General features: G+C 47.7%; 1 protein-coding gene across 4 annotated transcripts in view; it reads right to left on the bottom strand.

Annotated features, from left to right (window-relative positions):
* The window catches only part of NFATC1 (nuclear factor of activated T-cells 1), a 110,700-nt gene extending 85,022 nt beyond the window's left edge, over positions 1-25,678 (bottom strand). For 2 of the 4 annotated variants that reach the window (XM_017822643.1, XM_017822661.1), the window contains exons 1-3: positions 25,546-25,678; positions 15,608-16,706; positions 6,342-6,501 (exon numbers count right to left, since the gene is read on the bottom strand). In XM_017822643.1, the coding sequence (XP_017678132.1) occupies positions 6,342-6,501; positions 15,608-16,706; positions 25,546-25,678 (1,392 nt within the window). Of the gene's footprint in view, positions 1-6,341; positions 6,502-15,607; positions 16,707-21,489; positions 21,574-25,545 lie in introns of those variants that run through there. The other 2 variants (XM_017822652.1, XM_017822670.1) reach the window with 1 other exon arrangement.
* Positions 25,679-25,736: the final 58 nt, after the last annotated feature.

Raw genomic sequence — 25,736 nt, 5'->3', positions numbered from 1 at the left:
GGAAAGCCAGATTGAATATTTCAGCCTCCTAACAGCCGGGATATGTACTGCAATGTCCATCATACTGAGCGTGGGCGAGGTATCACTTTTAACAGCAGAGAGCAGAGCTGATGGAAACTTCGTTTTTCATTTGGAAAGGGCTGTTGCACCAAACAGAAGAAGCCTGTTCCCAGGATGGCTCATAAATCAGAGCTGAAGTTGCATTTTCAGGGTCATGAAATCTTTTCTGCCTGACAGCAGCACACTTTCCAGGATGGCTCCCTTCTGGACTTAGCCCTCCTTGGGGAGGCCATAAGCTAATGATACAGTTGTGCTTGTGGAGCTACTCTGTGGGACCAACTTCACACAAAACACCAAAAAGAGAAACTCCCCTCTTCCCAAAATATGCTCTCCTAACAAAAAAAAAAAAAAAGTGATGAAAAGCTTTCAATGTGCGTTCTTCCATTTGCTGGATTTATAGAAGCAATAGCAGCCTTAAAACATCTGCCAAATCATTGTACTTTTCAGTTTTGATTATGTGTCTGCTAGTTTGAGGTTTAGCTTTAACTATACAGATGCAAGAAGTGAGAAAGCCATTCAGGTTAGATTTATTTTTAAGAAGTACCGGCTGTCTAAAACAAGGCTATAAGGTGTAGGCTCCCTGTCTGGTTTGTTGTCTGATTGCATGGCTAACAGGTGCTTGCCAATTTCTTTATAAGCCCACCATAAGAAAGGATTATATTTTTATCTGAACAAAAGGGTGATGCTGCCTTCTAAAAAGAAGTTAAGAACAGCACAGAGAGGAAGTCCACTGTGGCATGACAAGTTGAATCACTGCTTACTAACAAGAACATGCCCCCTACTCTGCTCTGATAGACTCGGAGAGGGAAGGGGAAAGCAGCTAACATGATTTTTTTCCACATCCACTCTTCTTGGTTAGGTGTCAGATGGCCATGAGCTGGACCCACGAGGGACTGTTTTTTCCTTCCCCTTGACTCACCCAGCAATGGTGGCAGCTCTGTTGCTTAAAACAAACTTGCAGCACTGGGAGACCCCTACCAAGAAAAGCATGTATGCACACAATGCACGTATATGAGAAGTCCCTTACAATACACTAAAAACATAACCATGGGGTCACTCTTACTCTGCAGCATCACAGTATTGCTGCAAAGGACTTGCCCATATCTGTCTGGAAAAGCCTTCCTCTGGGCTTCCTTATACCTTCGTCTTCTTCCTGTCATCAATGGTGAACACCTCTTTCCAGTCTTTAGCTCTTCAATTTCTCTCTTCTTCTCATCTTGTCTTCTGGTTATTGCACAACCCTCTTACCTCATGCTGTTAAGCATTAGTGAAACTGGGTGCATGAGAAGTTCTGTATCAGACTGTGATGCCCTCTGAAGTTACAGTGCTTTGATGGATGAGGCTTTCTATTCCCTGAGGGGTTTGCAAAAGGTATTCATTGCTCATGGGTCTGAAAATGAAAGGACTGACGGATATCTGCAGTGGCCAGCACCTGGACCAGGACCTTGAGCTTGTTATCCAACAGCAAAAAAAACAACTGATCCATGAGAAGCAAACAATAACGTGCTCCATGTATTACTGAGGTGCACAAACAGCTCAGGGGCATGTTAGTGCCTAATTATGGTGATGTGGAGATGTACAAAAAATACCGAGGCAACAATTGCTTTAGAGAGGAGTCTGACACTTGTTAGTCATAAGGGGATTTAAAAATCCCAACATACGCCTCAAGGCCTTTGAAAATCAGGCCCAAAGTGCCTACTTGAGATCTTGTCAAGAAATGACACAGATGACTCTTTCAAACAAATCTCCTGGCACAGACAACATTTTCACTATGTAAATCAGCAGACAAATTGTTGTGTTTTGCCTGTACAACAAGGGAGTTCAGACTATTCAACTGTTAACAGGCTCAGATCAAATTTCGTATTGGAGCACAGGAGCCATACACAACCTCTACCACCTCACTGCAAAGTGATACAGTGAAAGGCAAGGCAGCATCCACTCTATCTTCAATGTTAACTTAATTTTCAAAGAGGAAAACAAATTCTGGATAGTATTGGTTACCTAGATAAAAAGGACAACCCCTGCAACTCCTTTTCTTCCCTTCTTCTAACCAATTTATCTATGACAAGAGCAATCTTGAGGAGAATTCCTGGCATATTTTGTGTCAAAAAACTTAATAATAACCATGGCCTTTGAAAGTGCTTACTAGGCTGCTCTGTGCATTTGAATATTTTCTTTCACCATTGAGTACAATCTCCTATGGGAGTACATCATACCCTTTAATTAAACATTCCTGAGTATTTGGATTTTATCTCACAGATACACCGCACCCTGCTTGTAAAAATTCCATCTCAGGCAGTCAAAGTGCTTGACTTACTCCAAAGATGAGTTATTAATTAGAATATCTACAGACCATATATTTATAATCTGGTGCCATCCCTCCCCAGGGAGCCCAAAATTTATCTGCTGTATTACTTACCTGCAGCTGAAACAGAGCCATCACTGCCTGGAATGCAATCCCCATCTTGTGTAACTCCTTACCACCACTCTCAAAATGAAGAATGGGAGATAGGTCCAAACAGAGGACATTTTTAAGATGTTCTGGATGTAACCCCCTTGAATTAAGCTCACCTTGTTTAAAATATGGCTGTAGCCATCTAATGCTGTGGGTTTCCTAAAGCCCCTATTCACTTCATCTTGCTTCATTCAAAAGAATCCTCCCACTACCCATGAACTCTTGTGAAGGGAGAGGTGCCAACAGGATGCATACTGGCAGGATTTCACTCCCCAAAGTGGTCCCAGGTTTAAGCCTCACCTGACACAGCCTGCAGCTTCACAATGCCTGATGCCAGCTAGGGCACCATCCCTGTTTTGACTCAGAGGTGGGAGTACTCTTGTCTGAAATCACCAAAGGCAACGGCAACTCGCAAAATACTTCCCTGAGCCAAGGGATGAGAAAGTCAGTGCCAGCCGTGAGCTCACCAGCACCGCTCCCCAGCACCACTCGCTTGCCAATCTTCTGAGGCATTTTTAGCTCACTAGGTGCGCCGGCTCATCCCACTCTCCAAACGTTTAGCAATCGGGAACAGCGATAGCTTGGAGCTGCCATGGCAGCCAAACACCCAAACAGGCAAAGGTGAAATGTGAGAGAGGAATATTGCATTACGGGGCTCATGAGCCTTCACAGGCAACTTGAAGCTCTGCAAACCATATCATTCCTAAGTGCAGAAGGGAGAGTGCAGCCATTCCACAGAAGGAAATCCACAAGAAATCCTGCTGGCACGAAATATGCCTGGGAGATGGCTCTCAAGAGCTTCCACTGAGCAAGTCCTATGAAGACAATGCAGAGATGATAAGGAGCAAGTGGGGCCTTCCAGCACTGTGTTAGGACAAGACTCTGCTGCCACAGGCAGCCACCAGCACCCGCCAGGCTTGCCATGCTCAGGTTTGGGAGAGAAAGGTAATCTCATACACCGGTGGCATTCCACACAGTGCCAGGTCTTCAGCTTTACATGTGGCCCTCTCCAGCTCCACAGAAAAGTCACCAGCCTGGAGGAGCCGGTAGAGCAAAGGAAAAAATTGGTCTCCAACCCTGAGCCTCATGTCACACCCACACCCACAAGAGACTCCTGCCCTCCTACACCACCACTCTCCTCATCCAGCACATTTCCCTCAGAAACCTCTGATCCTTAGACATTCCATCTCCCACAAGAAGAGAAGAGATGGAGCAGCAGCAAGGAAGCTAATGGTGCCTGGAAAAAAATAGATAAACACGCTCTGGCTGCAGAGAGAGCAACCTCCTGGCAGTTTTCCTTGGGAACCATACCATAAACAGTGGATTCTTTTTGGATTTACTTCTCCTCTGCCTTAGCATGCCCTACAGATTTGTGGAGGTATTAGTGTGAGAACATCTGGTTTGGGAAGCAAGATGCCAGCAAGAGAGGGTTTGAAGAGAAAAAGAGAGAAAAGAGAAAGACCTCTTCCACATTCTCTTCTTGTTGAAGATAAAGGGAAAGAGCTTTATAACACACACAGCAGAATTAAAGCCAGTTTCCCCAAAGTACCAACATAACAAAGACTGTCCACATGGCAAAAAAAATTTAACACAAAAGGGTAGTGCAAGAGGCCAGAGTAGTTTTATGAGAGGTTTCCCTGAGTTAACACAATGGAAAACATCAGAAATATTAGAGGGGAAACCTTGATGCAAAATCTCTCACCTGAAGACACTCAGATTCTGTTTGAGCTTACCTCTGGGTTTGAACTTCAAAAACTTAGGCTCCTTTCTGTATAACACAGGGGGATGAATCAAACCCAACCCAAACAGCCACTACATCTGGAAATATGTTGATTCAGAGATGCATTTTACAGGTTTTGTCAGTCACTAATTTATCAGAAGTTAGTCCCTAGATTTTCTCCTCCTATATTTATTTATACACACTTTTGTTTTTCGGGTACTTCTTTATTTATAAGTACTTACTATTTCTCTTCTAAAAATTATTTATAAGCACTTCCTCCCTTTTTGGAAGTACTTTTAATACATCAATCCATCTTTGGTCTAAGTCAGAAGCTTTTATGTATTTCCTCAGATAACTGGCCATGACGGTAACATCAGCATGGAGCAGCTTTTTCAGGCGCCCTTTATGTTTCTGTTCTTTCTGGAGAAAAGGATGTCCAAGTCATAATAAAAAGACTGAAAAATACATCAATCCTTATTAAACCAGTAGAGCAAATTGACAGGGCTAGGACTGTCTGCTTCCTCCCCTCTCCCTTCATGCCCTTCCATAGCTTCCTCTCCTCTTTTCTGACAAGTACTTGTTTGTGCTTGGAAGCAGTATGCTCACTCCTGACAGACGGGGACAGGGAATGAGAGGGGAAATGTCTGGACACATTTAGTCCAATTAAATGCTGGCATCACATTCAGTCTTTCCAAAAAGCACATCAGAAACTTTAAACGCCAGGCTGGCCATTGCAAATTGATTGCCTCCCCATTTGCATTTCCTTGCATGAAGCCACAAACAGAGTAGGCATTAATTGTCATCACACATGTCTGCCACAAGCCCCTCTTTAATATCGTTGACAAATGCTCTGCTAAAACCTTTCAGCTTCCAGCAGACGACTTCCATAATCCTATGTCACTGACGAGTTCTGGCAGAGCTAAAGAGTGAACTGTGTTTGCTGCTGACAACTCTCCTCACTTTCCTTTTCCAGCTGCCACAGCAGCACACACATTCTGCAGCAGCATTCTCTGACCAGTGTCATCTCAGCCTCCCATCCTTCCTTCTAATGATGTGTTTCCTAACAAGCTTTTACACCAAATAAGTAAACACGCACGAGCCCTGCACGTGTAGTCCGTACATCATCTCCAGCCGTCCGGGCTTTCAACAAGCCATTGCTCCTACAAGAAGGTCTGTGGCACAGACCCAAGCAGTGTGAGCACGGCGGCAGTGCCCTGGCACCCATGGATCCTGTGATGTCTGGGCAGTGACAAAACCTGGGCTCCGCTGCACAGAGGGTCACAACCCTGACAGACAACACTGGAAGTTTAACTGCTGGGTGAGAAAGCAGCAGCTGAAGAGGGACAGGCACTCTGTCCCACACTCTCCCACTACTTTTTCTTTTTTTGTTTTAAACAACTAAATCTTGTTTTTCCCACTCCTGAGCAAAGTCCTTTAAAAAATGAATGAGACTAGTCATATAAATGAATTAAAGGTCAGTTTAGAGTGCTATTAAATTAAATGCTTTATACACAGTAACCGAAGAGCTTGATACAATTCATAAGACTAGATTCAGACCTCAGATGCTTTCCAGAGCAGCTGGAAGGGGTTTAGGAACTGAACAGAACAAACTTTAAGTGCCTCCCTTTGCTCAGAACTCACTGCAACATCCAAACCAGTGACATACTTCTACATCACTGCTACAGCTCTGCACTCCAACATGTGTTCACAGTTCTGATTAGATCCAACTGCAAGTTAAGGACTAAATGTACCGAGGCACATCCCCAGCTGATCTCAGTATAAACTGTGTGTCTGGAATCTGACTGCACAGATAGGTTCGTGGTCACTGCTTGCCAGCTGAACACTCACTGAGTCCTACACAGACAGAGTAGCAATCCTCTTGCTCTGTATTCATTCACATTGCTAAGAGCAAGTGGATGCTCTTGCCTTGTTTTTACCAAAGGCTTGGTCCACCCAGTTTAAAATATGCTCTAAGGCACACTCGTGTGCAGTAATCCTTGAGGACAGGAAAAATCTCCCATCGCTTTTTGGTTTTAGAGAAGAAAGAGTGTTCACCACAGAACACTGAGATAAACAACCTGTGCTGCTCATTACACAATTTGATACCTGCACAATAGGGTGGCCCCCTGCAGATGCCTTCACAGCCCCTCGACTGCCTTCCGTCTCGTAATGGGCTCGGTGGTGGGATTTCGGCTGCACTTCAATACGTAGTTCATAAGGTCCTGAGTGAGATGGCAGCTGCCAATCAAGGGCAGGGAGGGATGGGCTAAAATGGAAAGGAAAATGGATTAAAAATTAACATCAAGGGCACTAGCACAAACCACAAGCATCCAGCACTATTACTTTAGAGACCGTGTTTTGCAGTTCATCCTTCACCATATTACATTTAAAATTTCATCAATAAGGATAATGCCATGACATAAGTAATTTAGAAGGTAATAATTATTTTATGAAGATTTATGGGTCAAGCATATCTGACGGTCCAGATGGTATCTGATTTGTAACCAAAATGGAAAAATTTTAAGACACAGCTTACAAATATCTTATTATATTGACTCTTGAACCAAAAGAAGAAAGGTAGGCAGAAAAACACAGATGAATTTTAGGAAGAGGCTTTCTGCTGTGAAAATGGATTTCAACAAATCTGATCAGTTTACACAGGGCGGAAAGAAGAAAAAAAGCCATTTCCCTGCTTCCTTCCCAACACAAAACACATCCTAGAGCCTCAAAGCAAAGTTGATCTCTTTGGGGTTAATGCACTGCAGGGGAGCAAGCTCTGAAGTCAGAACTTGCTTATGAATCCTGATGGTGATGTTCAAGTCTGAAGAAAATGCAGCTCACTCTTCTGGCTCTGTATTGACTCTACAATTAACTAAAATACTAAGGACTCATTACCATCACAAAAGCAAGCAGGCCCAAGAGCATGTGATGGTGGGAAAGTGTCATTCTTAGAAATCCCCTTCCAGTATAAAACCACACTTGAAAACAGCCAGGAGACCTGTAAGAAATGCCAAGTTGATGCTTTGGGTTGAAAGAAAAGAAACAAAAAAGCACCGTAGAAACAGTACGCCTGAGACAAACTTATCAATGTTAAAATAGAAGCAGAAAGCTTCACAATTAAATCACTAATTTCATGTCAACTCTATGTTCTTTTCTTTGTTGAATTCTCTTCACTGGGTGTCCTTCAAAAGTCTTTACGAGCAGTTAAACGGCACAAGTGCAACATACTACCCTGCCCTCTTACATTAAACTTTATTATTTCTCCCATCAGCACAGAGAAGGTGACCAGCAAGCAGAAAATCGTGGTCCTCAACCCTCTGTAGGCTCCCTGACACCCCAAGAGAACTTGTCCCACCACAGCACACAGGTGAGGAAGCTGAAGGGCTTATTAGCTGTCCCCAGCCTGGGAGAAGGCTGGACACTGGGGATTAACTGGTCTCTCGCCTCACTGCTGGGGTGCAAGGACAGTGTGAGCTGCGTGAATCACAGCTGAAACAAGCTCCCTGAGAGGGAAAGGATGCACAAGAGCTTCTACACTGGATGTGTATAGTAAAAGCACATGTTCAGCTAGAGACTGAATACTCCATGTTACCATCCCAGTGATCCACACTTCAGTGCACTTATGACTTCTCAGGCATTACAGCTCTCACATTCCCCAGGGCACCCCTGTTGTCTCCCATGGCAGGACAGGGACTTTGACCACTAGCACCAGAATTTTTTCTGCTTTGCCTTTTAGGTTTTTTGGGGTACTTATCCAGCCCTGTATCACCAGCATATTTAACCTGCACCCGCTAGTGCACATGTGCCTATGCACTTATGAGACTTCAGGTGGTGCTAAGTTTCTCTATGTTATCTTTTCTCATCGCTTATAAATCTGAGCTATGTGACTTGCAGGCCTATGAACACACACTACACACATTACAGGGGTCAGCTGGAGCTGCCAAGTCCCAGCCCTGGTAGAGGACCACAACCATCTTGCTCCCTGGGCACCCCCTGCAACCCCAGGACAGTTTGCTGACAAGTTGCAGGCTCCAAATTCCCACCTCTTCTGCTCTCCAGCCCTCAGGACATGCAGCCTAATAACAGAGGAGGAGAGAAGAAAGCAACCACATAGCTCCCAGCTCTGCCTAAATGGGAGCTCATCCAAAAGAAAGACGTTGCCTCTGTGCAGGCCTCCACCTGCCATGAACATCTGGATACAGCAGAAGCCAGCTGGTCACTCTCTCACAGTGGCAAGATCCTGCCAGGGACAAACCCTGAATTTGGCTACCACCCCTCCACACATGGAAACCCCAGCCTCAGCTACAGGCAGGATGTTACACCTCCTTAGTTCCCGCGCAAACCTTTCCCCCAAAATGGCCAAGACCCACCTTGAGGGTGACAGGAAGCTCTTCTGCTACTAGATACTCATACAAAGAGCAAAGGAATAGCAAAAAATTACAGTCAATTGGCCATGGTATGTAGCCACTACTCTTTGCCCAGCACTTTAGGTACACATACTTCAGTCTGAAAAAATCTCAAAAAAAAATTCTGGATAAACCATATTTGACTAATGATAAATGACAAAGAGCAGAGCAAAACAGCTGTGTCTCTCCTGGTGATGATCAGCACACATTTTTAAACAGATTTTTCTGGTTTTAAGTAAATTCTCACTTGATGGATCTTCTTTCTTCTGAGGACACAACATCTATCAGATTAGAAACTTTTAGCACTTAATTAAAAAGGACAACTTTGACCGGCAGCATGTAGATCTCCAGTGAAGAGCATTGGGTTTATTTTAAGATACATGGAAGCAAGCATTAGTTTCATAATTAAATACAGCTCTTAAAAAAAAAAAAAGAACAAAAGAAAAAATGCACAAAAAACCCCCTTTCAAATCAGCACCTGAAAATGTCAGTATAATTAAGTTGTAAAATTCATGTTTTCAAGTAAAGCCTGAAAATAAAAATACAGTTTATTGTTAGCCTGAAACCTACCATCAAAATTCCAAAATGCTACCTGTCCGATTATAAATTGACAATTAATGGGAGTTTTCCTGATAAAGGAAGCAGAGTGATGCATTTACCAGTGTCACAGACTAGGGCTGTCAGAGCTATTTCCTATGTTAGGTTATCTTCATCATGCACTTAATTTCCTGCAGCTAAATGTGGTTAAAGGAAAAAGCCACCAAGCTAATGGTGCAGTGGTAAAATCAAATCTGGTTGCTGCAAATAAGCATTATCAATTTGAAAAGGCCCAAACTACCTCATCTAGCTGGCATCACATGGGGGAGAGAAGAACTCCTCCACAGGAGTCACAAAGAGAAATAAGAGGTCTTCACACAGCCTTCCTATCAAATATGCATCAGTGTACTTCCCTCAGGTTGCATTTTCTACCAGCTGAAAATATGCCCCATTCCTTTCTATGCCCTAATAAATTTCACTCTAGTCCTCCTAAATGCTGTAATGAGGTATAGTTGCTTCAAGGTGGGTCACAAAACCTGGTGCTAGGCTGTAGAAAACTGGCTCAATATAACTCTGTACTACATAAATCAGATTAAAAACCAGATGAATAGTGATTTATTTTGCATACACCAGATACACAATATGATTAAATCAAAAACAGATTATCCAGTCTGGCTGACTTCTGCCTTTAGCAGAAAGATTTATCAAGTTACCAAAAAGAAAAAAAAAAAGAAAAAAAAGATACTAAGCAGCACACTGAATATAGACAGGGAGGAAACAAAGCCAAAAACTTACGCTAAACTTTGAAGAGGGGTTTAAGCTCCATTTTCACATGGCTGCTATGCATTTGGGAATTAAATTACCATTACGCTTTCTAAGCCACTAGATGCCCAAGGTTGCTTGAAAGGTTGAGATTTATAAACATTTTTGTCCCAAACTAAGCTGCTGTGCAGAGGAGGCATCAGAACAACCGCCAACCTCACACTGGGACTAATCCTGCTCCTCGCCCAAGTACCACAGCACGAAGCCATCTACCCCAGACAGCTGTCTGACAGTGGCATAAGCCTGGGAAAGGAGGATGGTAAGTCTCTTTCAGCATTCAAACTAAAGTAAGTGACTTAGAAAGAGTGTGGCTGAGACTGGGTATCCTATGCTAAACTTATTTTTTCTGAGAAAGAGTTTTCCTTTAGAAACAAAAACACAAACTAGAGAAATCATAGGGCTGCTGAAAGTTTTACCAGGCTACTAGCTTGAATCTGTTCCAACTGTGCACCAAATGCAAATATGGTTACCATTTATTATTCATTACCCGGGTCTCACATCGAAGTGCGTGCCTGTGAAAGATCCCTGTGTGTGATTTTGAAAGAGTAAGAAAACAACAATGATGGCTACGTGTCCATCAACTTGACTGTGGTCAGAATAATACACCTGCTTTATAGTTCACCTGTGAATTAATGTGGGTAGATTTTGCTCTCTCCTTTTTTGCATTTCCTGTCTGACAATTGAGCAATCTGGCTGCGAGCTGTTAAAATAGATACTCGGTTGTATTTTGCTGGCATGTGAAGCAAGTAGCTCCTCCGTGAAGTGCATGCATCGCACTGGAATTCCTCAGGCTGAAGTCTGAAAACATGAGTCGTTGTTGTCATACTCCCAAACAATACTTCACACTACTGTCCTAAAAATTCACATTCAGAGATTGATTTGCATGGGAAGTTTTGCATTTGTTGTCCTAGAGAAAGAACAAGAAACTATCGCTGTGGGAATGGAGATAACAAGTGGCTGGCATCGCATGTCTGCTCATTCTGAATTTAGAATCACAAGGTGCTAAAATGAGTTGGTGAAGGAGGGCCATTAATAAGATGCTCACATGGGCGTTTGAATGAACTGAAAAACAGTCAGGAGAAAGCGTGGGGAGGATTAAATCAATCAAACAAACAAACAAAAATATATCAGTTTACTGAGACAGGCTTCCAAGTAGTCTTCAGCCTTATGGTACAGCAACAAAACGTAACTGAAAGCCGCTGCTACATGGTGGCAAACCAAACTTGTTGAAGCATCCAAATATCCTCATCCAGCAGGAATATAGCAGGAAAGAGAAAAACGTTAGAGGCATTTCAGGCTCTTCCCTGTCCACTCCCAGCCCCGGCCCCTCAATTAACACTAACGAGTCCCAGGAGATGGTCACCACCACACAAGTCTCCACTTCACTGAGTCTTGCCCAGACAGCCCTGCCTTTGCTTTGTCTGAGGAACTTCCTCTCACTTGCCATAAACACGCAAGTTCGTGATAAATGCACAGGTCAGCAAATCCGGTGCTGCTACACCGGTGACTATCTCATCTTAAGATTGCTTTTTTCCACCTTCAGAAACTCCCAGCTTCTTGTGAAACTTAACTTCTCCCAAGTAAAGTTGTCCTCTATCTCATGATCTGGAACAAAACATCTATTAAAAAAAATAAATAAAAAGGCAAAATCAAAAGCATCTGAAAGGTCCACAAACCAAAAGAAAGAACTAAAAGGTCTGCAACATTTTAAAACCATGGTTTGTAAGGAAACTATATGGTTTGGGTCTCAATTTTTGCTTGCTTCAGTTTAATACTGTCACAGTCCCAAAAGTGGAATGCAAAAAAATACACAAAAAAATGAACAAGCCCAATGATGCAGATGAAGTTAAATGTGCTTTTGCAACTCGCAGACAGGTATCCAGCCATACATTCTCTAGGTGCAAACTTCCGCCTCCATATGTAAAATTACACGACCGTGCGTCTGTGAGGACAAGAACATACATGTATATTTTTGAGGTTGAAAAAGAGACTGCAGCTAAAGAAAATGTAGCTTTCGACAGTTAAAAAAAATAAACTGCTCAAGAAAATACAGTAGAGAGCTTTTATAAGCCACCTGTCTATTCCTGGAAGCTCCTTTTGGTGTGGTAGACCTCATATGTGCCATACGCCCAACCAACAAACCCAACCATTTCTGTTCCACTTCCCCCTGAAAAACACTACATTTAGTGCAAACTGAAGTGTTAAAGACCAACACACTTCTTGGATTAATCTGACGACACTTGAAATAACTACAGTGCATTACTTTTCAACGAGTAAGAAACTGCCTCCAGAAAATTTCAGGTTGTGTTTAGTCAAATACAACAGGTGATGAAAAAGTCATGTGAAATGTGTAAGATACTCAGAAACATGGCACTTTGGTGAGTGCCTATACTCTCTGTTGTGATACAGGGTGATTTAGGACCTGATAATGACTGGGCAAAGAATAAACGAATAGGATTTTAGTTTGGAAATAGTAACTAACAGTGCACCCATAGCCGCGGGCAGAAGTCCAGTCCTATACTCCATTTTGGGTTTGAAATTTTTGCCCATTTTATTCTGTATTACACAGCACTGAGGAGTGATGGAAAAACGATGCAGAAGGAACATCACTGAGACAGCAAGGGCTGGAGAAACACAGAGCATCACCTGCTCATACAATAACTGCCTAGTAGAGTGCTTCTTTTAAATCTATTTGCTACGTTAACTCTAAGAGACGGAAACTTCTTGCATTTGAGTGAGACAGCACAATGTATAAACAATGAAATTGAGAAAGGCCTTGGAGATAAAAGCTACAAAAAAATTTCAAAAAGACCATCTCTTGACTCTCTGCATCATGATTTACCTCCAGGATTTTTTGAGGCAGATTGGTATATTCAGGTAACTCATTTTAGTCTAGAAAAGGTACAATTCTCATCACTACCTCAGGGTTTGTTGCAAAGCCTTTTCTGAAATCTCTGCTTGGTCTCTAAGTATTTTCTACATCCCAGGATTTGGTGTGAGGTCCTGGGCTGCAACCAATGGACCGTGGGCAAATCCCCAGCAGCCCTGGGTTTACCTGTGCAGTTTTTGCCTTGGCTGCAGGGTCAGGCTCTACCCTCCCATCCTGTCTTGTGCTCCTGTGAACATGTGTGCCAGGTCCTATGCAGGTATGGTTATAGTTTTTGAGGGGGATGTGTGAGCCCAGATCAGAACCAAAGAGCCCACAGCCTGGGGACTGGGCTGAGCATCCAAGCTCACAGTCCTTGTAAGCAACTAAAGAAAGCACAAAACAAATAAAGACTCTATTTCTGTTAAGGCACACATTATTATACTCTCATTATATACTCTTACTATTGCCCTCCTCCAGGACCCGAAAAGCCTAAAACAGAGTGAACTTCGACTATGACAAATTAAAAACATCATCAATTTTAGAAACAATACCAAAAAGCAGTTTCCCTTTTAAACTGGTGCCCACCATAAAACACTGGGAAAGGAGACAGCACCTGGGCCGATGGTCTGCCTGAGCCTGCTCCCTTCTGCCCCCAAAGAGATGGGAATGCACGAGAGGGAGGGAAAGGCATCAGTGATTTTCCAAGGCATGCTGGCTTTTGATGAAAACTGTACCACATATTCAGGAAGAGACAGAGGAGGTAATCAAATCTGGTTATCTCAAAATCATTATGACCGGGTAGATTTTGGAGCCCGAGTTGTTTGCTGGAATCCACCCCTTCAGCCTTCGTGTTTGAAATAGAACAGATGTGTAACATAACAGGAAAAAAATCCAGCTCTGTTGTGACAAATTCTTAACCAATTTTTTGGAAAGATTTAAAATAACAGTTTCTGTTGCGTAGGCTGTGATCCTGTTGACGTCCGTGCTCAGTTGCCCAGCACTTTCACATACATAAAATGAGAGGTATTTTTGGTGGAAGGAAGCACAGCCAGTGTATCTGATTGGTAAAATAACTTAAAATCACATTTCAACAGTAACTTCCAACTGCCCTAGAGCACAAGTTAATGAGATCACATGGAAACATATTGCGAACCAGGAAACATATTTTATGCAAGACCAAAACAGTGGAAAAAAAACGTTAAATACACAACATAGTGGGGCTTCGTTTTGTACACTTCACCTTTCTTGTTTGTGTTAGCGCACAGGCACACCGGGTGCCTCCTGACGGCCTACGGCCGCTCACTGGAACGGAAAGATAAAAGCCTGTTTGGGAAAACTGTCCTATTCCTGCCCTTGAAGTCATCGGCAAAAAGCTGCTCCCAATGCAGCAGCCAACGGCCGGCCTCTCTGATGAACGTGGGCTACTTGGCATGGCAGTGGGAGAAAATAAAAGGCCTTTTTTAAGTAGGTGAGAAGGCTCTGAAGAATTTGCCTGGTGTTAAAAGTCTCCATCTCTGCTCTGAAAAGCAGTGAGTGCCTAACTCTGGGTGGCTCAACCAGACCCAAAGGAGTTGCTGCATTTCCCAGCACTGAAGTGAGACGGGATCTTGAAAGGACCTTGGGAAATGCAGAAAGGAGGAAGAAGGAGAACGAAGAGGAAGGGGAATGTACTGTAACACAAAAGGCCATAGACTGTTCCACCTCAGTTTTGGGAGATGGCACATGGCAGAGAGGTGCTGGCTTGTGAAAAGTGAGACTGACAAGTTTGAGAGCCAGGGAATGCATTGCTAATTAAAACATTTCAGCTATGTGCTCACTGCTTTCATTTTGAGAAAGGCAGCTTCGCTGTCAAAAGCAAGAAGCCAGGTGTGCTTGGGGAGGAAGACGAAAGGTGACCGTCACCACCAGGGACTGGGAACAGCCTGCAAACCTTTGGAAAGCCTAACTATTTTCCGGCACCACATGCTTCTGCATATACAGCCTTCAGAAGACTCCAAAATAAAGCCTGTAATTGAGACGGAAAGAGAATGCAAGAGATGTAACTCAAATTCTGGCTATTCTGTGCTGCTTCCTACCCAGAGTCTTCTCGTGATAAATAAATGTGACTAGTGTATTGACTCCTACAAGCTGAACAAATTAGGTTTACTTCTTTAAATATAAAAATAGCAGTGAAGAGGGGAAAAAAGAGAATCACTGTCCAACATAGACAGGAAAAAACTGACAGACAGCCTTCAGATCAACTGCAATAATTTCAGATGAACTGAAATAATTCACAAAAGAACCACATTCTTACTCTATTTGTATTCACTGTGTATAAAGCATACATGTAAAAGGCCCTATAACAGCCACCATAATGAGAACATGTCCTTGTCCTGCAATATAAACATACTGAGACATGGTGAACCTTATTAACTAAAGCCAGAGGTTTGACAGCACCAAATTGTCCTGCTGCCTGACAAGCTTCCAAATACCCCATTTCAGGATTGACTAGCCTGGGACTCATCCCCTGAGAAGCTGATAACCAGTTACAAGCTGTGCATGGCCAACTTCTTTTACCCTTCAGGGCTTTACTCATGGTCACACCAAACCAACAACAGAGGCAGCATCACAAGATACGGTTAAGCGGAGTGAGTGGATGGGCAGATTTGGCAGGAAGCAGAGACAGGAAGGGGAAGGAGGAAAAAAAGGCATGCAATGAAGATATTACCCGGATTGTCCTCTAAGTCAGGGTTCCTTACCTCATGTAGGATGTCGGAGACAGAGACTTTGGTTTGGCCCACTGGTAGGGATGCTGTGGCACAGACAGGTACTGCTCACAGAAGTTTCCTTTCCTGATGTGCTGAAAGCTGGAGAAGTCTTCTGGTGACAAATCGGCAGTTGGCGATACGGTCCCGTGATCCTCGCCAGCTGGTTCAGTTTTGAGAGTCATGGATGGGGTGTGATCAATGGCGGTCTTCCTCGACTTGATGGGAATCCCATCGTTCATATCTATGGTACTGTCAGTGGTGAGGGCATTGATGGCAGCGACGATGGCGGAGCTGGTGTACTGGTTGGTGTTCCCCAGCCACGTCTCGTCTGTGACACTCACCCGGGGCGAGTTTTGTGGAGAAGGCGTGGGGGAGTGGTGTGGGGAGTAGGAGGTCTGCCGGCCGTTGAGGCTGTACTTCCTCTTGTTGCAGGGAGACGGAGGCCTGGAGTTGCGAGCCCCCAGCCAGTTCTCCTCTGTGATGCTCGTTCTGGGAGAGGTTGATGGAGAGTGCCTTGGAGAACTGAGCAAAGTACAGGCCACCATGCTGCGCTGGTAGCCCTCCTCTGTGTCGGTGGTCTTCGGAGAGACACACGGGGACTGCCACGGAGAGGTCTGAGGTGAAGTGTATGGATATGAGTAGTTGGACTCATAGGAAGACGCTTCAGAGTTGCAGCTTCTGGAAGACAAGCTACTCGCTGGACTCAGGCAGGATGGGTCTCTGTATGCTTCGATGTTCGGTAAGTTCAAAGTGGCAGTGGAAGGCGAGCGCTTGGGGTTTGGGATGGCCTCCTCAACCTCATCATGGAAAAACTGGTTGTTGTTATGATGCAGTCCCATGTACGAGGTGATTTCAATTCTAGGGCTCTCCAGTGCTGGAGCTCCATTAGGTCTCATGTTTGGCGGCAGGTAGTACTCAGAGGCCCCGCTGTCAATGTGTCCTCCATATCCAGAAGGATGGTTTGTCGATGGGACAACTGAAATGACGGGATTTGATGTCTGCAGGCCATGACATGGAGTTGACAATGAGGAATGTGCCACATTTAGAGGCAAGCCAGTATTTACATTTGAAGATGTATAATTATAGTGTTCTGGAAGAAAACAAACAAACAACAAAGAATGACATGAGGTGCTGCACAAATATACTCACTTAGCAACATACCTAGCTGAAATGGAGGGACATGGCACAACACACAAAAGCACAGTTCTCCTTAACAACCCAGCCCACAGGCATGCCACGCTGGGGGAGAGGCTGCAGACTAGCATCACTGAAAATGTCACTAACTGAACAGCACAGGACAAGATATTTCAGGAGGCAGATGTACACAGAGTTTGTCTTGAGGACGTGCTTCTTATGTGAACCTTCAAAGCAAATACTTTACATAATGTCGCTTCAGCATTGAAAGACTGCAGCACTGCTCAAGAGATCTGTTCTTATGTAAGCGAGCCTAACTCCCTCCCTGAAAAGTTGGAATACAGAAAAAACACAGGACAAAAACCCAAAAGTGGAGGCAGACTAAAGCAAAGAACACGATCAACTGCGTTCCGTTAAAAAAAATCATACACAACCAAAATTTCCATTACAGCAAGTTTCCGACTGGTTCCAGTTAACTAGCATTTTGGAACAAGATGGATGTATTGACCTGCTGTGGTTTCTGGGACCACTTATCCTCCAGCCCAACTGGCAGAGGCCAGGTAAAGGAAAAATACGGATGTCTCACTACTCAACGACAGCTGAAATTCCATTGAAATTGCTGGTTATTGCGCACGCCACATCAAGTGCTGCCAGCAGCACTTTCTCTGGGCCAGCACTCTAACCATTTAACAGCTCTGGGTGTGTAAAAGCAACAGTAGAGTTGCACAGCCACTGTGGAAAACCTGGACAGTGACAGATCACACCACTGTCTTGTGCCAATGGGGTCTCTGAATCAGCACAGTGAAAAAACCTGCCTTTTGCGTGCCTCCATCCCTGTTGCGCTACAGGGACCAGCCTCTCAAAGCTGGTCTACAAGATATCATCCCTGCCTAGCCTCACTGTCTGCCTGCTGAAGGGACTCCTTCAGTTCTGCTTCCCTCACCTCAGGGATGCATATGTGACTCTCTCTGCTACCCAGAGATACTGGCGGGCTGCACATGGGGAGATGGGCAGCCCTCAACCAAGGATAACATGACTCGGTGCTCTGAGCAGTGGTGGGATGAGGAATCAACCTCCCCATTCTTTCTTATACACAGAGGCTCTGTGTCATCAGCACATGTGAGCCAGGGGCCCTAATACCAGTACCTTTTGCTTTACTGGGAAAAGACAGCAAAGTCTTTCCGTCAGGGACAATGGTTGCTGACTTGGCTAATGCTGTTGTGCAGGCTCTTCTCAGCAGTCTGGAAATGCAACCAGCTCCAGCCCCAAGAAGTACATCAGTCTTCCCTGAGGTTTATTATGGCAGCAGCAACACTTTCCTGCAGGACAGAGGGAAATTCTATGTCCTCAGCTGGCCACAGCCAGTCCACATAGGGAACCTGTCCCTTTTCCTCCCAGGAGGCAATTTCCCTTAGAAGTCATCCTTGCCTACCTTCCCTAGGGAGATAAGGAAAAGCTGTGTTAATTAATGCAGCTGCCATTCCTGAGGCAACCTGCTCCCAGGAGCGCTGCAAATGCAAAGGAGCCTCCAAGCTGGTAACCAGCATAGCCAGCTATTCTCTTTCTCTTGTTTATCAGCTCAGCCCTCTCTGGTGTCATCCTCCTGCGATCCCGCGCTCACCTTTCTTGCTGGCAACAACTCCAAGGCAAACGGTACTTAGGAAAAATTAATGTGCTGTGGCAGCTTCACAGCAACTCCACGATGTTCCAGCTGATGTATGTCATGGCAGGTAACAGTCAGGAACAATGAGCAACAACACCTTTTGAACTCGCTCTCTAGTCTGCCTTCAGAGATCGGCCATTTGCTAAGGAAGGGTCATTAAATTACACTGCAGTGTGCCACAAATACAACTGGATTATTCAAAACATGCCGCAGCTTCATGCTCTATTCGAACAACCACACAGGCAAGAAATATAGAGAAAGAAGTAACACTTGACAAGACAATCCAACTGCAGTGATGCAGCGAGGTGCAGATCTGTCTGGGGGATCAGAATCTCCTCCTTCCAAAATCAGTCACCTTTTGTTGCTGCCCTGCCACACCGCTCTGTCACCACATCTGCCATAACTTCCCTCTCATTATTCATGGAAAAAAACCTCTGAAGTGGTACAGTAGTGGTAAGATCTTCCCTGTCTCAGAAATTACCTCAGAGAAAGCGTCAAGAGTAGCGCCTTCAAGGCAGCTTCAACCCCTTCACTGCCTCCTCCAGCTCCAGAGGAAGGTAATGCCTGTGGCACCACACTGCTGCCAGGACACTGGTTAGGCTTTTCTTCCATATACCCTTCCACAGTCTCCTGGTCGGGCATGTAGATGGATAGCACTGGTGCCATGGCACCTCTTCCAGCTGGTTCCCACTATGCAGTCGGACAGCCCAGGAAGGGGACCAAGGGCTCAGGAGGCTGCCCCAGCTCTGCACCCACCAGGTGGGCTTTGCCTCTGCTGACTGCAGAATCTGTGCCTTTGGATCTTGTATTAAAAATATATAGGTAAACAAACAAAATAACAGGAATGACTACTACCTGAGAGAAAAGCATTGTGGAACTCAGCAGTTCACTTAAAATCTAATGCATGACTAGTATGAAGTTCAAAAACTGCAGTCTGCTGGAGATCTGTGGCCCAGGATGAACAGGCAATATAAAAGTTCAAATGAGCCTTTGTAATCCAGCTTAAAAAAAATTAATTAAAAGACAGGCTCAAGTGCTACAAGCAACAAGTTCCCTAATTCACATGGCAAAGGAATAGCCTATTATGCATGTTTTGTTAAAGCCAGCTTTTAAAGGGCCAGAAAAAATAATGTCATACAACTCACACAATAATATTCAAAACTGAAAGATGCAAGATCCAAAGCTTTCCAAACATATTTATGTATCTTAAAATTACAGGCAGCGTGTAAAAAGTATGTCCACCAAATATAAAAGCCCCAAACCCAGAACTAGGAACAGGACTGAGCCCTTTGTTTGTGAGCTAAAACCTACCAGCTACAACTTCTGAAAGAAGACTTTCTTCTCCAAAATTTCTGTATTTACAAAATTCATTAAATGCATATCCCTATTCAGCATTTATAACATGCTGACATTTTCCTCACTGGGGTGAATTAGACAGGTAGAAATAAAATGCTGCACCACATAATATAACTGTGTAGAGTATTTTTACAGTCCTGGTAGAGACAAAAGGCTTAACATGGTGTCACTGTTACAACCGTGATCCACAGAGGCTGCCGGGACCAGAGCACTAACTACCAATACACTTCTAATAGTGTATTTTAATATCCCATTGTAGGATAGACCAGTGGAGGTTTGCAACAGTTCTGCTCCAACAAATCCACACTTATGCTAGGTGTAACTAGGACAAGAAATTGGACCTCTGGATTTGTGAGCATGTCCCCACATATTACGTTTCACTTTGTACCAGTATAAATTTTTTTTTTTCTCTAGCCAATTTCACAGCACAAAGGTTTTATTCCTTTCTGTCATTAATGGGCTGATCCCGCAAGGCACTGGACACCACTGGTTTTTATTTACATACCTTAAATAGGAATGCAGAACACCTGCAGCTCAAAGGGGCTTCAGAGAAGATGAGGGCTGTTTTACATTTCTAAAGATGAAGCCCCATCTAAGTCTATGTTTAAACTCATGCTTTCAAAATTGCCTAATGGAGTTAGGTACTTTTCTCACTAGGACTTTGAAACTCAATTTGCCCCTCCACTTTAGACACTGAGGTGTCTAATTACTAGGACACTCATCTGATAAGCTTGGTGTGAAACTCTTAAAACTGCCTTTTTCTAAAAACTAGAAGCTCATAACAACGATTTGGACACTGATAACGCAGCAGAGAGCTGGGCAATTGGGGAGCGCTGGGAAGGCACAAACGTCTTTACCCACATCCTGGCAAATTGCAATAAGCAGGCAAGGATTTGGGAACCTGCTTCAATTTATAGGAAAAAAATAAAGCACAGATACAGCCCTCCTTTGAGGCAGCGCTAAGTCATCTACTTCGAAGAGAGCATTTTACAGTGACCCGCTACCGCCAACACCACTGCAAGTCAGCCCCGTACCAGGAAGAGGCAACTTTTCCTCTCTGCCAATTCCAGGCTTGTTCACCTCATTTCCACCTCAAGTATTGTTAGAAGTCATAAAAACAGACAGCCAGACCGAGACACCAGAGTTGGGAACAGTTGAGACCCGTGACACATTCGCGCCCGTTATTTTTATTTGCAGATGACCTTCAAGCTAAACCCTGAGCCTAACTCCGGCTCAAGTGGTATGGGGAAGGGGGCTGAAGTGCGTTTTGAACCGGCCCATCTCTGTAACGGGCAAGACCCAGAACCTCACGTCCTCAGCCTGGCTGGTCCCGGGCTGCCTGCAGGCGGGGGCCAACGCGGGAGTCTGCAGAGCTCAAACAACACCAAAGAAGTTACGAAAACTCGGCTACCCGGGTCGTCTCCCCTTGCAGGCTCGTCCGGCTGCAGCAAGGACCCCGCGAGAAGAGCGCCGACCGCCCGGGCAGGACCCGCTCCCGGCCGCCGCGGCCCCGCTCGCCGCTTCCCGGCGCAGCAGAGGCGACACGCGCTGCCCGGGGCCGGGCCGACCTGTCCGGGCGGGACTGCCGGCTTCCCCGCCCCGCTCCCCGCGGTCGGGGGTAGCCTTTCCCCTCCCGAAGCAGTCAGCGCAGGGAGGGCTGCCCGCAGCATCCCGCCGCCAGCACCCCCGGAGGTACCCCGGCCGCCCCGCCGCGACCCACCTCCTCCCTCATCACTGTGCTTGAACTCGAAGAGGAAATCGAAGTCGAACTCCTGCTCGGTCTCCACGCCCGTCATGGCTCCCACCGCGACCCCCGTCACGCTCCGGCACCCAGGCAGCGGCGACGGCCCAGCCCCGACCCGCCCCGTCGGGCTCGCCCCGTCGCGCCCGGACACCTGCTGCCGGCGGGCCGGGCTGTGCGGAGCCCCGGCACGGCGTGGGACGGCGGCCGCTGCTGAGCTCGGTAACGTGACCCCGGCCCCGACGGGCGGCCTGTCTCGCTGCCGCCGCCTCCGATCCGCCCTCCCGCCCGCTGTTGATGTTTCCGGGTCGATGCAAACAGCCGCGATGCCCGGCCCCTCTCCTACCCCCCCCCCGGGGCTCTGCCCCTGCAGCACAGCCTGTGCACCGCGGGCAGCCCCCCCCCGGCTCGAGGGGCCCGGCACCGGGGGGGGGGACTCCAGACCGCCGGCGGCTCGCCGGCTCCCCAGGGGCAGGATGGGGAGCCCGGGGTAGGCGGGCAATGGGACTTCACCTGCTCCCGACCGGCGGTAACAGCGCGGAGCAGAAGCGGCTCCTTCCGCGCTCGGCGAGGGGGCAGTGGGGAGGGCTGCTCAGCCCACTCAAGGGAACACCGGCGTGTCCCCTCTTCACCGAGGACTGCTAAGGTTTCTTCCGTGGGTGCCCACCACGCCGCGTCTGCGAGCCAGGAGGCTCCGTTTTCATTTATTCATTATTTATTTCACTTAGTCGCAGCACCCACTAGTGCCAGCTGCTATAAAAAGCGCAGTAAAGCGGGACTCGGAACGCTGCCGGCCGCCTCTGTGAGCCAGGGAGGGAGGGAAAGGTCCCCGGGCAGCCGCCGAGCACCGGGGGAGCGCCTGCAAAGGTGACGATGCGGGGCAGGCACGGCGCTGCCCCGGCCTGCCGCCCTTCCCGCTCGTACGGGATAGATATCAACTAGGGGAAAAGTAAACTAAGACTTTTTTTCTAAGTTCAATTCTGTCAGGTTACACCAGCCCGTATGAAGGTCCCCGCCAGGCAAAGAAGGGCCCGCCCGATAAGCTCGGCTCGGCTCGGCTCCGGTCCTCAGTTCCCGGAGCTTCAGGCCGGGTTTCAAAAGGAACAGTTATTTAAAGCAGTTATGGAAATAGTATTCCCTTTTATACTCAGGGAATACCATTTTCCAGGCTTACGACTGAAATCTCCGTTACAAAGTGCCAGGAAAACACAATTTTTTTCCATCTGAGCCCATTATGCTTTTTCCCCTCCTCGCCGGGATAGCCGCACTGCAGGCTGGGTTCTCGCAGGAGCCCAGCTGGGCTTTGCCCCGGAGAGGACGGGTCTGCTCGGGGGCGGCGGTGAGGCAGCCTCTGTGGGGTTGCCCTCGGTGCTCGCAATCGCTCGCAGCCCCCGGCTGAGTCACCCGAGTGTGCTAAAGGCCTTGGCTGCAGCGGAACCCCTCCGCCTGTATCTGCCAGCTTGCCAGGACCGTGCTCGCCCCGGGATGCCGGAGCGGGCCGGGGGTGGCCCGCCCTAGCCGGAGACAGGGGCCTCTCCTCTCATCCCCTGCCCAGGGACTAAAGGCAGGAGAGCCGCCTCATCCTGGCCCCCAGGCTCTCGGTTTCCCTGGTGTCACTCCCTGCCGCCTGTCCGCGCCGGATGTCCATCTCTTGGGGCGCCCCGGCAGGGACGCGAGGAGAAGCTCCCAAGCTGCTCTCGATCCTTTGCCTCTCCCACAAGTGGCACCTTTAAGGGGGGTGAATTGTCCCAGACTATTTACAGACAGCTTGATTTGTCGGTGCCATAAATGAGTCCTGTCAATGAAATATTTCAATTGGCACCCTTCCCTTGGAGAAAGAGGAGAGATGTGCTATGGAAAAGCTAGAACCGAAGTGATACCACATGTGGGGACAGAATTACAGCGGTGCTCCAGTTAATAGTCCAGTTTAAACCACTGCCATTAAACTGGGGAGAGCGAAATGAGCGATGGGGGGGCGATGCAACCCAGCGAGGCCATTCCCGTGCTGCCAACGGCACTTGCGTGACCCATGGACAACCCACCAGCTCAGCTGCTGCCCACTTAGCCTCTCCCTGGAGTGAACCGGAGCTGTTCCAACTCCACAATGCAAGTTCGACAAGGGACGCAGCAGGCAGGTTGCTCCAGATGCAGCCCCCCAGCCTGAAGGAGAATTTAACTTGTACACAGCATTAAACCTGGTATAACCACTGGCAATCTTAGAGTCAAAGGACTCCATACCTTGCTACCACTCAAAAAAAAAAAAAAAAAAAAAAAAGGCAGGGCCCTCCCACTAGGACTCTTTGCAAGTTTCTTCCCAGACTTAGCAAGAAATAAAGTATTTTCTTGGATTGTCATAGTTTGGCAATCAAGTGGCACCTTAATTTGCAGGCAGCAATCCTGACGCGCAGGGCTCCCCTACGTGTTTCCTGGATTGGGTCACGCTTTCTAGCTGGACTCATTTTCTTAGTCCCTTACAAACTACATCAACAGGGAAGAGAACTATCGACAAGGGTTGATGCATTTCAACACAGGCATCAGAAATGCCACAGAAATGAAGGAAGGGGGATTTTTTTTTTCCTTTTCAAGAGGCTGCAGAACGCTTTTTGTGTCAGCTGCCTTTGGGTGTAATTTTTACAAGTGGGTGTATGCAGTGCCCTTGGAGCCCAGAGCACTGGAAGAGCCGTGCGTGCAGCAGGCGGATGTCCGAGCGTGCGAGAGGCACGCCAGCCGCTGCTACTAAATACAGCGTAATTAACTTCCATCCCAAAAGGTGCTCCATACTTCATAAGCGGAGCCACAGTCACAGCCGCGCTTGTAGCTTTCGCACTGGCAGGATCCTCACAACTGAAACGAACCTTTGGGGTGAAAACTGCTGTGTTAATAAATAAATAAATAAAATTAGTCCTGAGCGCCCTTCCAGCTTTCCGGACAAGCCTGGGGAATGGAGTCACGTTGTCACACGTTGCGGAATAAACACAGCGGACATGGACGCCCCCCCCCCTCCACATCCTCACAACTTTCTCTGCCCGGGACGCGCGGGCTCGCTGCACCAGCAGCAGAAGCGGCGGGAGCACCGGATAGGGAAGAAACTTTGGAGCAGCCAGGAGAGAGGGGCAGGGGGGAGCACGGCAGAGGGCAGCCACCGGGCCTGCAACGGGGAGTCAGGAGCTGCCCCGCACCTGCCGCGGCGCGGAGGTGATGCCCGGGGGGGATGCCTGCGGAGTCCCGCTGCCGGGGGAGGCGGCGCGGCGAGGCCGAAAGGTGCCGTAGGGAAAGCGAGGTGCGAAACTTTAGCCGGTGGGCAAGAGCGGTGCTGGGTAACGATGCTCCAGGGGGAGAACAATGTCCCGACTGGCAGAGGAGAGGCTGAAGCCGGTCCCGGCTCCAGCCAGACGCTACCCCTGGCAGGGCCAAGTTCAGCTCCGAGGGGCAGAGCCCTTCCTGAGCCCCGCGCCCACCATTTTTCCCTCCAGAAACTTTGCCGCTGTCTTTTCAGGGCACTCGTCTTTGCAGGGGCAGCGAAAGAAGACGCGATAGAGAGCTGGGATAGCGGGGCAAGCGCTGCCCCGGAGCCAGGCCGGCGGCGGCAGGGCTCTCGCCCCCCGGCGGGGGCGTGGGGCATGCGGGGCAGCTGAGCCCCGCAGCCGGACACGGCGTGCCCGCCTGTCTCGATGTGCGGGAGCGCCGCTATGGCGCCTGGCACTGCCCGGGACCCGCAATTTGAGGAGACTCCTTCCTTTCTCCGGGAGCGTGGGATGGCTGCAATGACCTCCTCTAAAACGAAGCCTGGGGCTGGGGAGGGAATCCCCAAGCCGCTCCGCCGCGTGTCCCCCTGGCCAGACCCCAGGCGCTCTCGCAGCCCCGCCGGGCCGTCAGCGGGAGCGGGCCCGAGCCCAGGGCCGCCGGGAGGCGGCCGGGAGCAGCGGCGGCGCCTTGCGAGAGGCGAAGGAGACACCTATTGGCAAGGGGCCGCCGCGGGGAAACACCGGGGGACACCGCCGCCCGCCCTCCGCCCCCCGCAGCACCGCCCGTTACCTTCCTCCGCCGCCTTCATGGTGCTGCCGAGCGGGCGGGCGCCGTCCTGCGGGGCCGCCGCCGGCCTCTGTCTCCCGCTGGATGGGTCCCGCGACGGCGGCGCGGCGGCGGCCGGCGGGGCAGCACTTGGCATCCACCCGGCGGGGCGGCGGAGCCCGGCACAGCGTCCTGGCCCTGTCGCCTGTCCCGCC

This window comes from Lepidothrix coronata, unplaced genomic scaffold (assembly GCF_001604755.1).
Source record: "Lepidothrix coronata isolate B3197 unplaced genomic scaffold, Lepidothrix_coronata-1.0 Scaffold3, whole genome shotgun sequence".
In the NCBI taxonomy this organism is placed as follows: Eukaryota; Metazoa; Chordata; class Aves; order Passeriformes; family Pipridae; genus Lepidothrix; species Lepidothrix coronata.
Note: the sequence above shows the minus strand (reverse complement) of the source record. Positions and strands in the feature narration are given on the sequence as shown.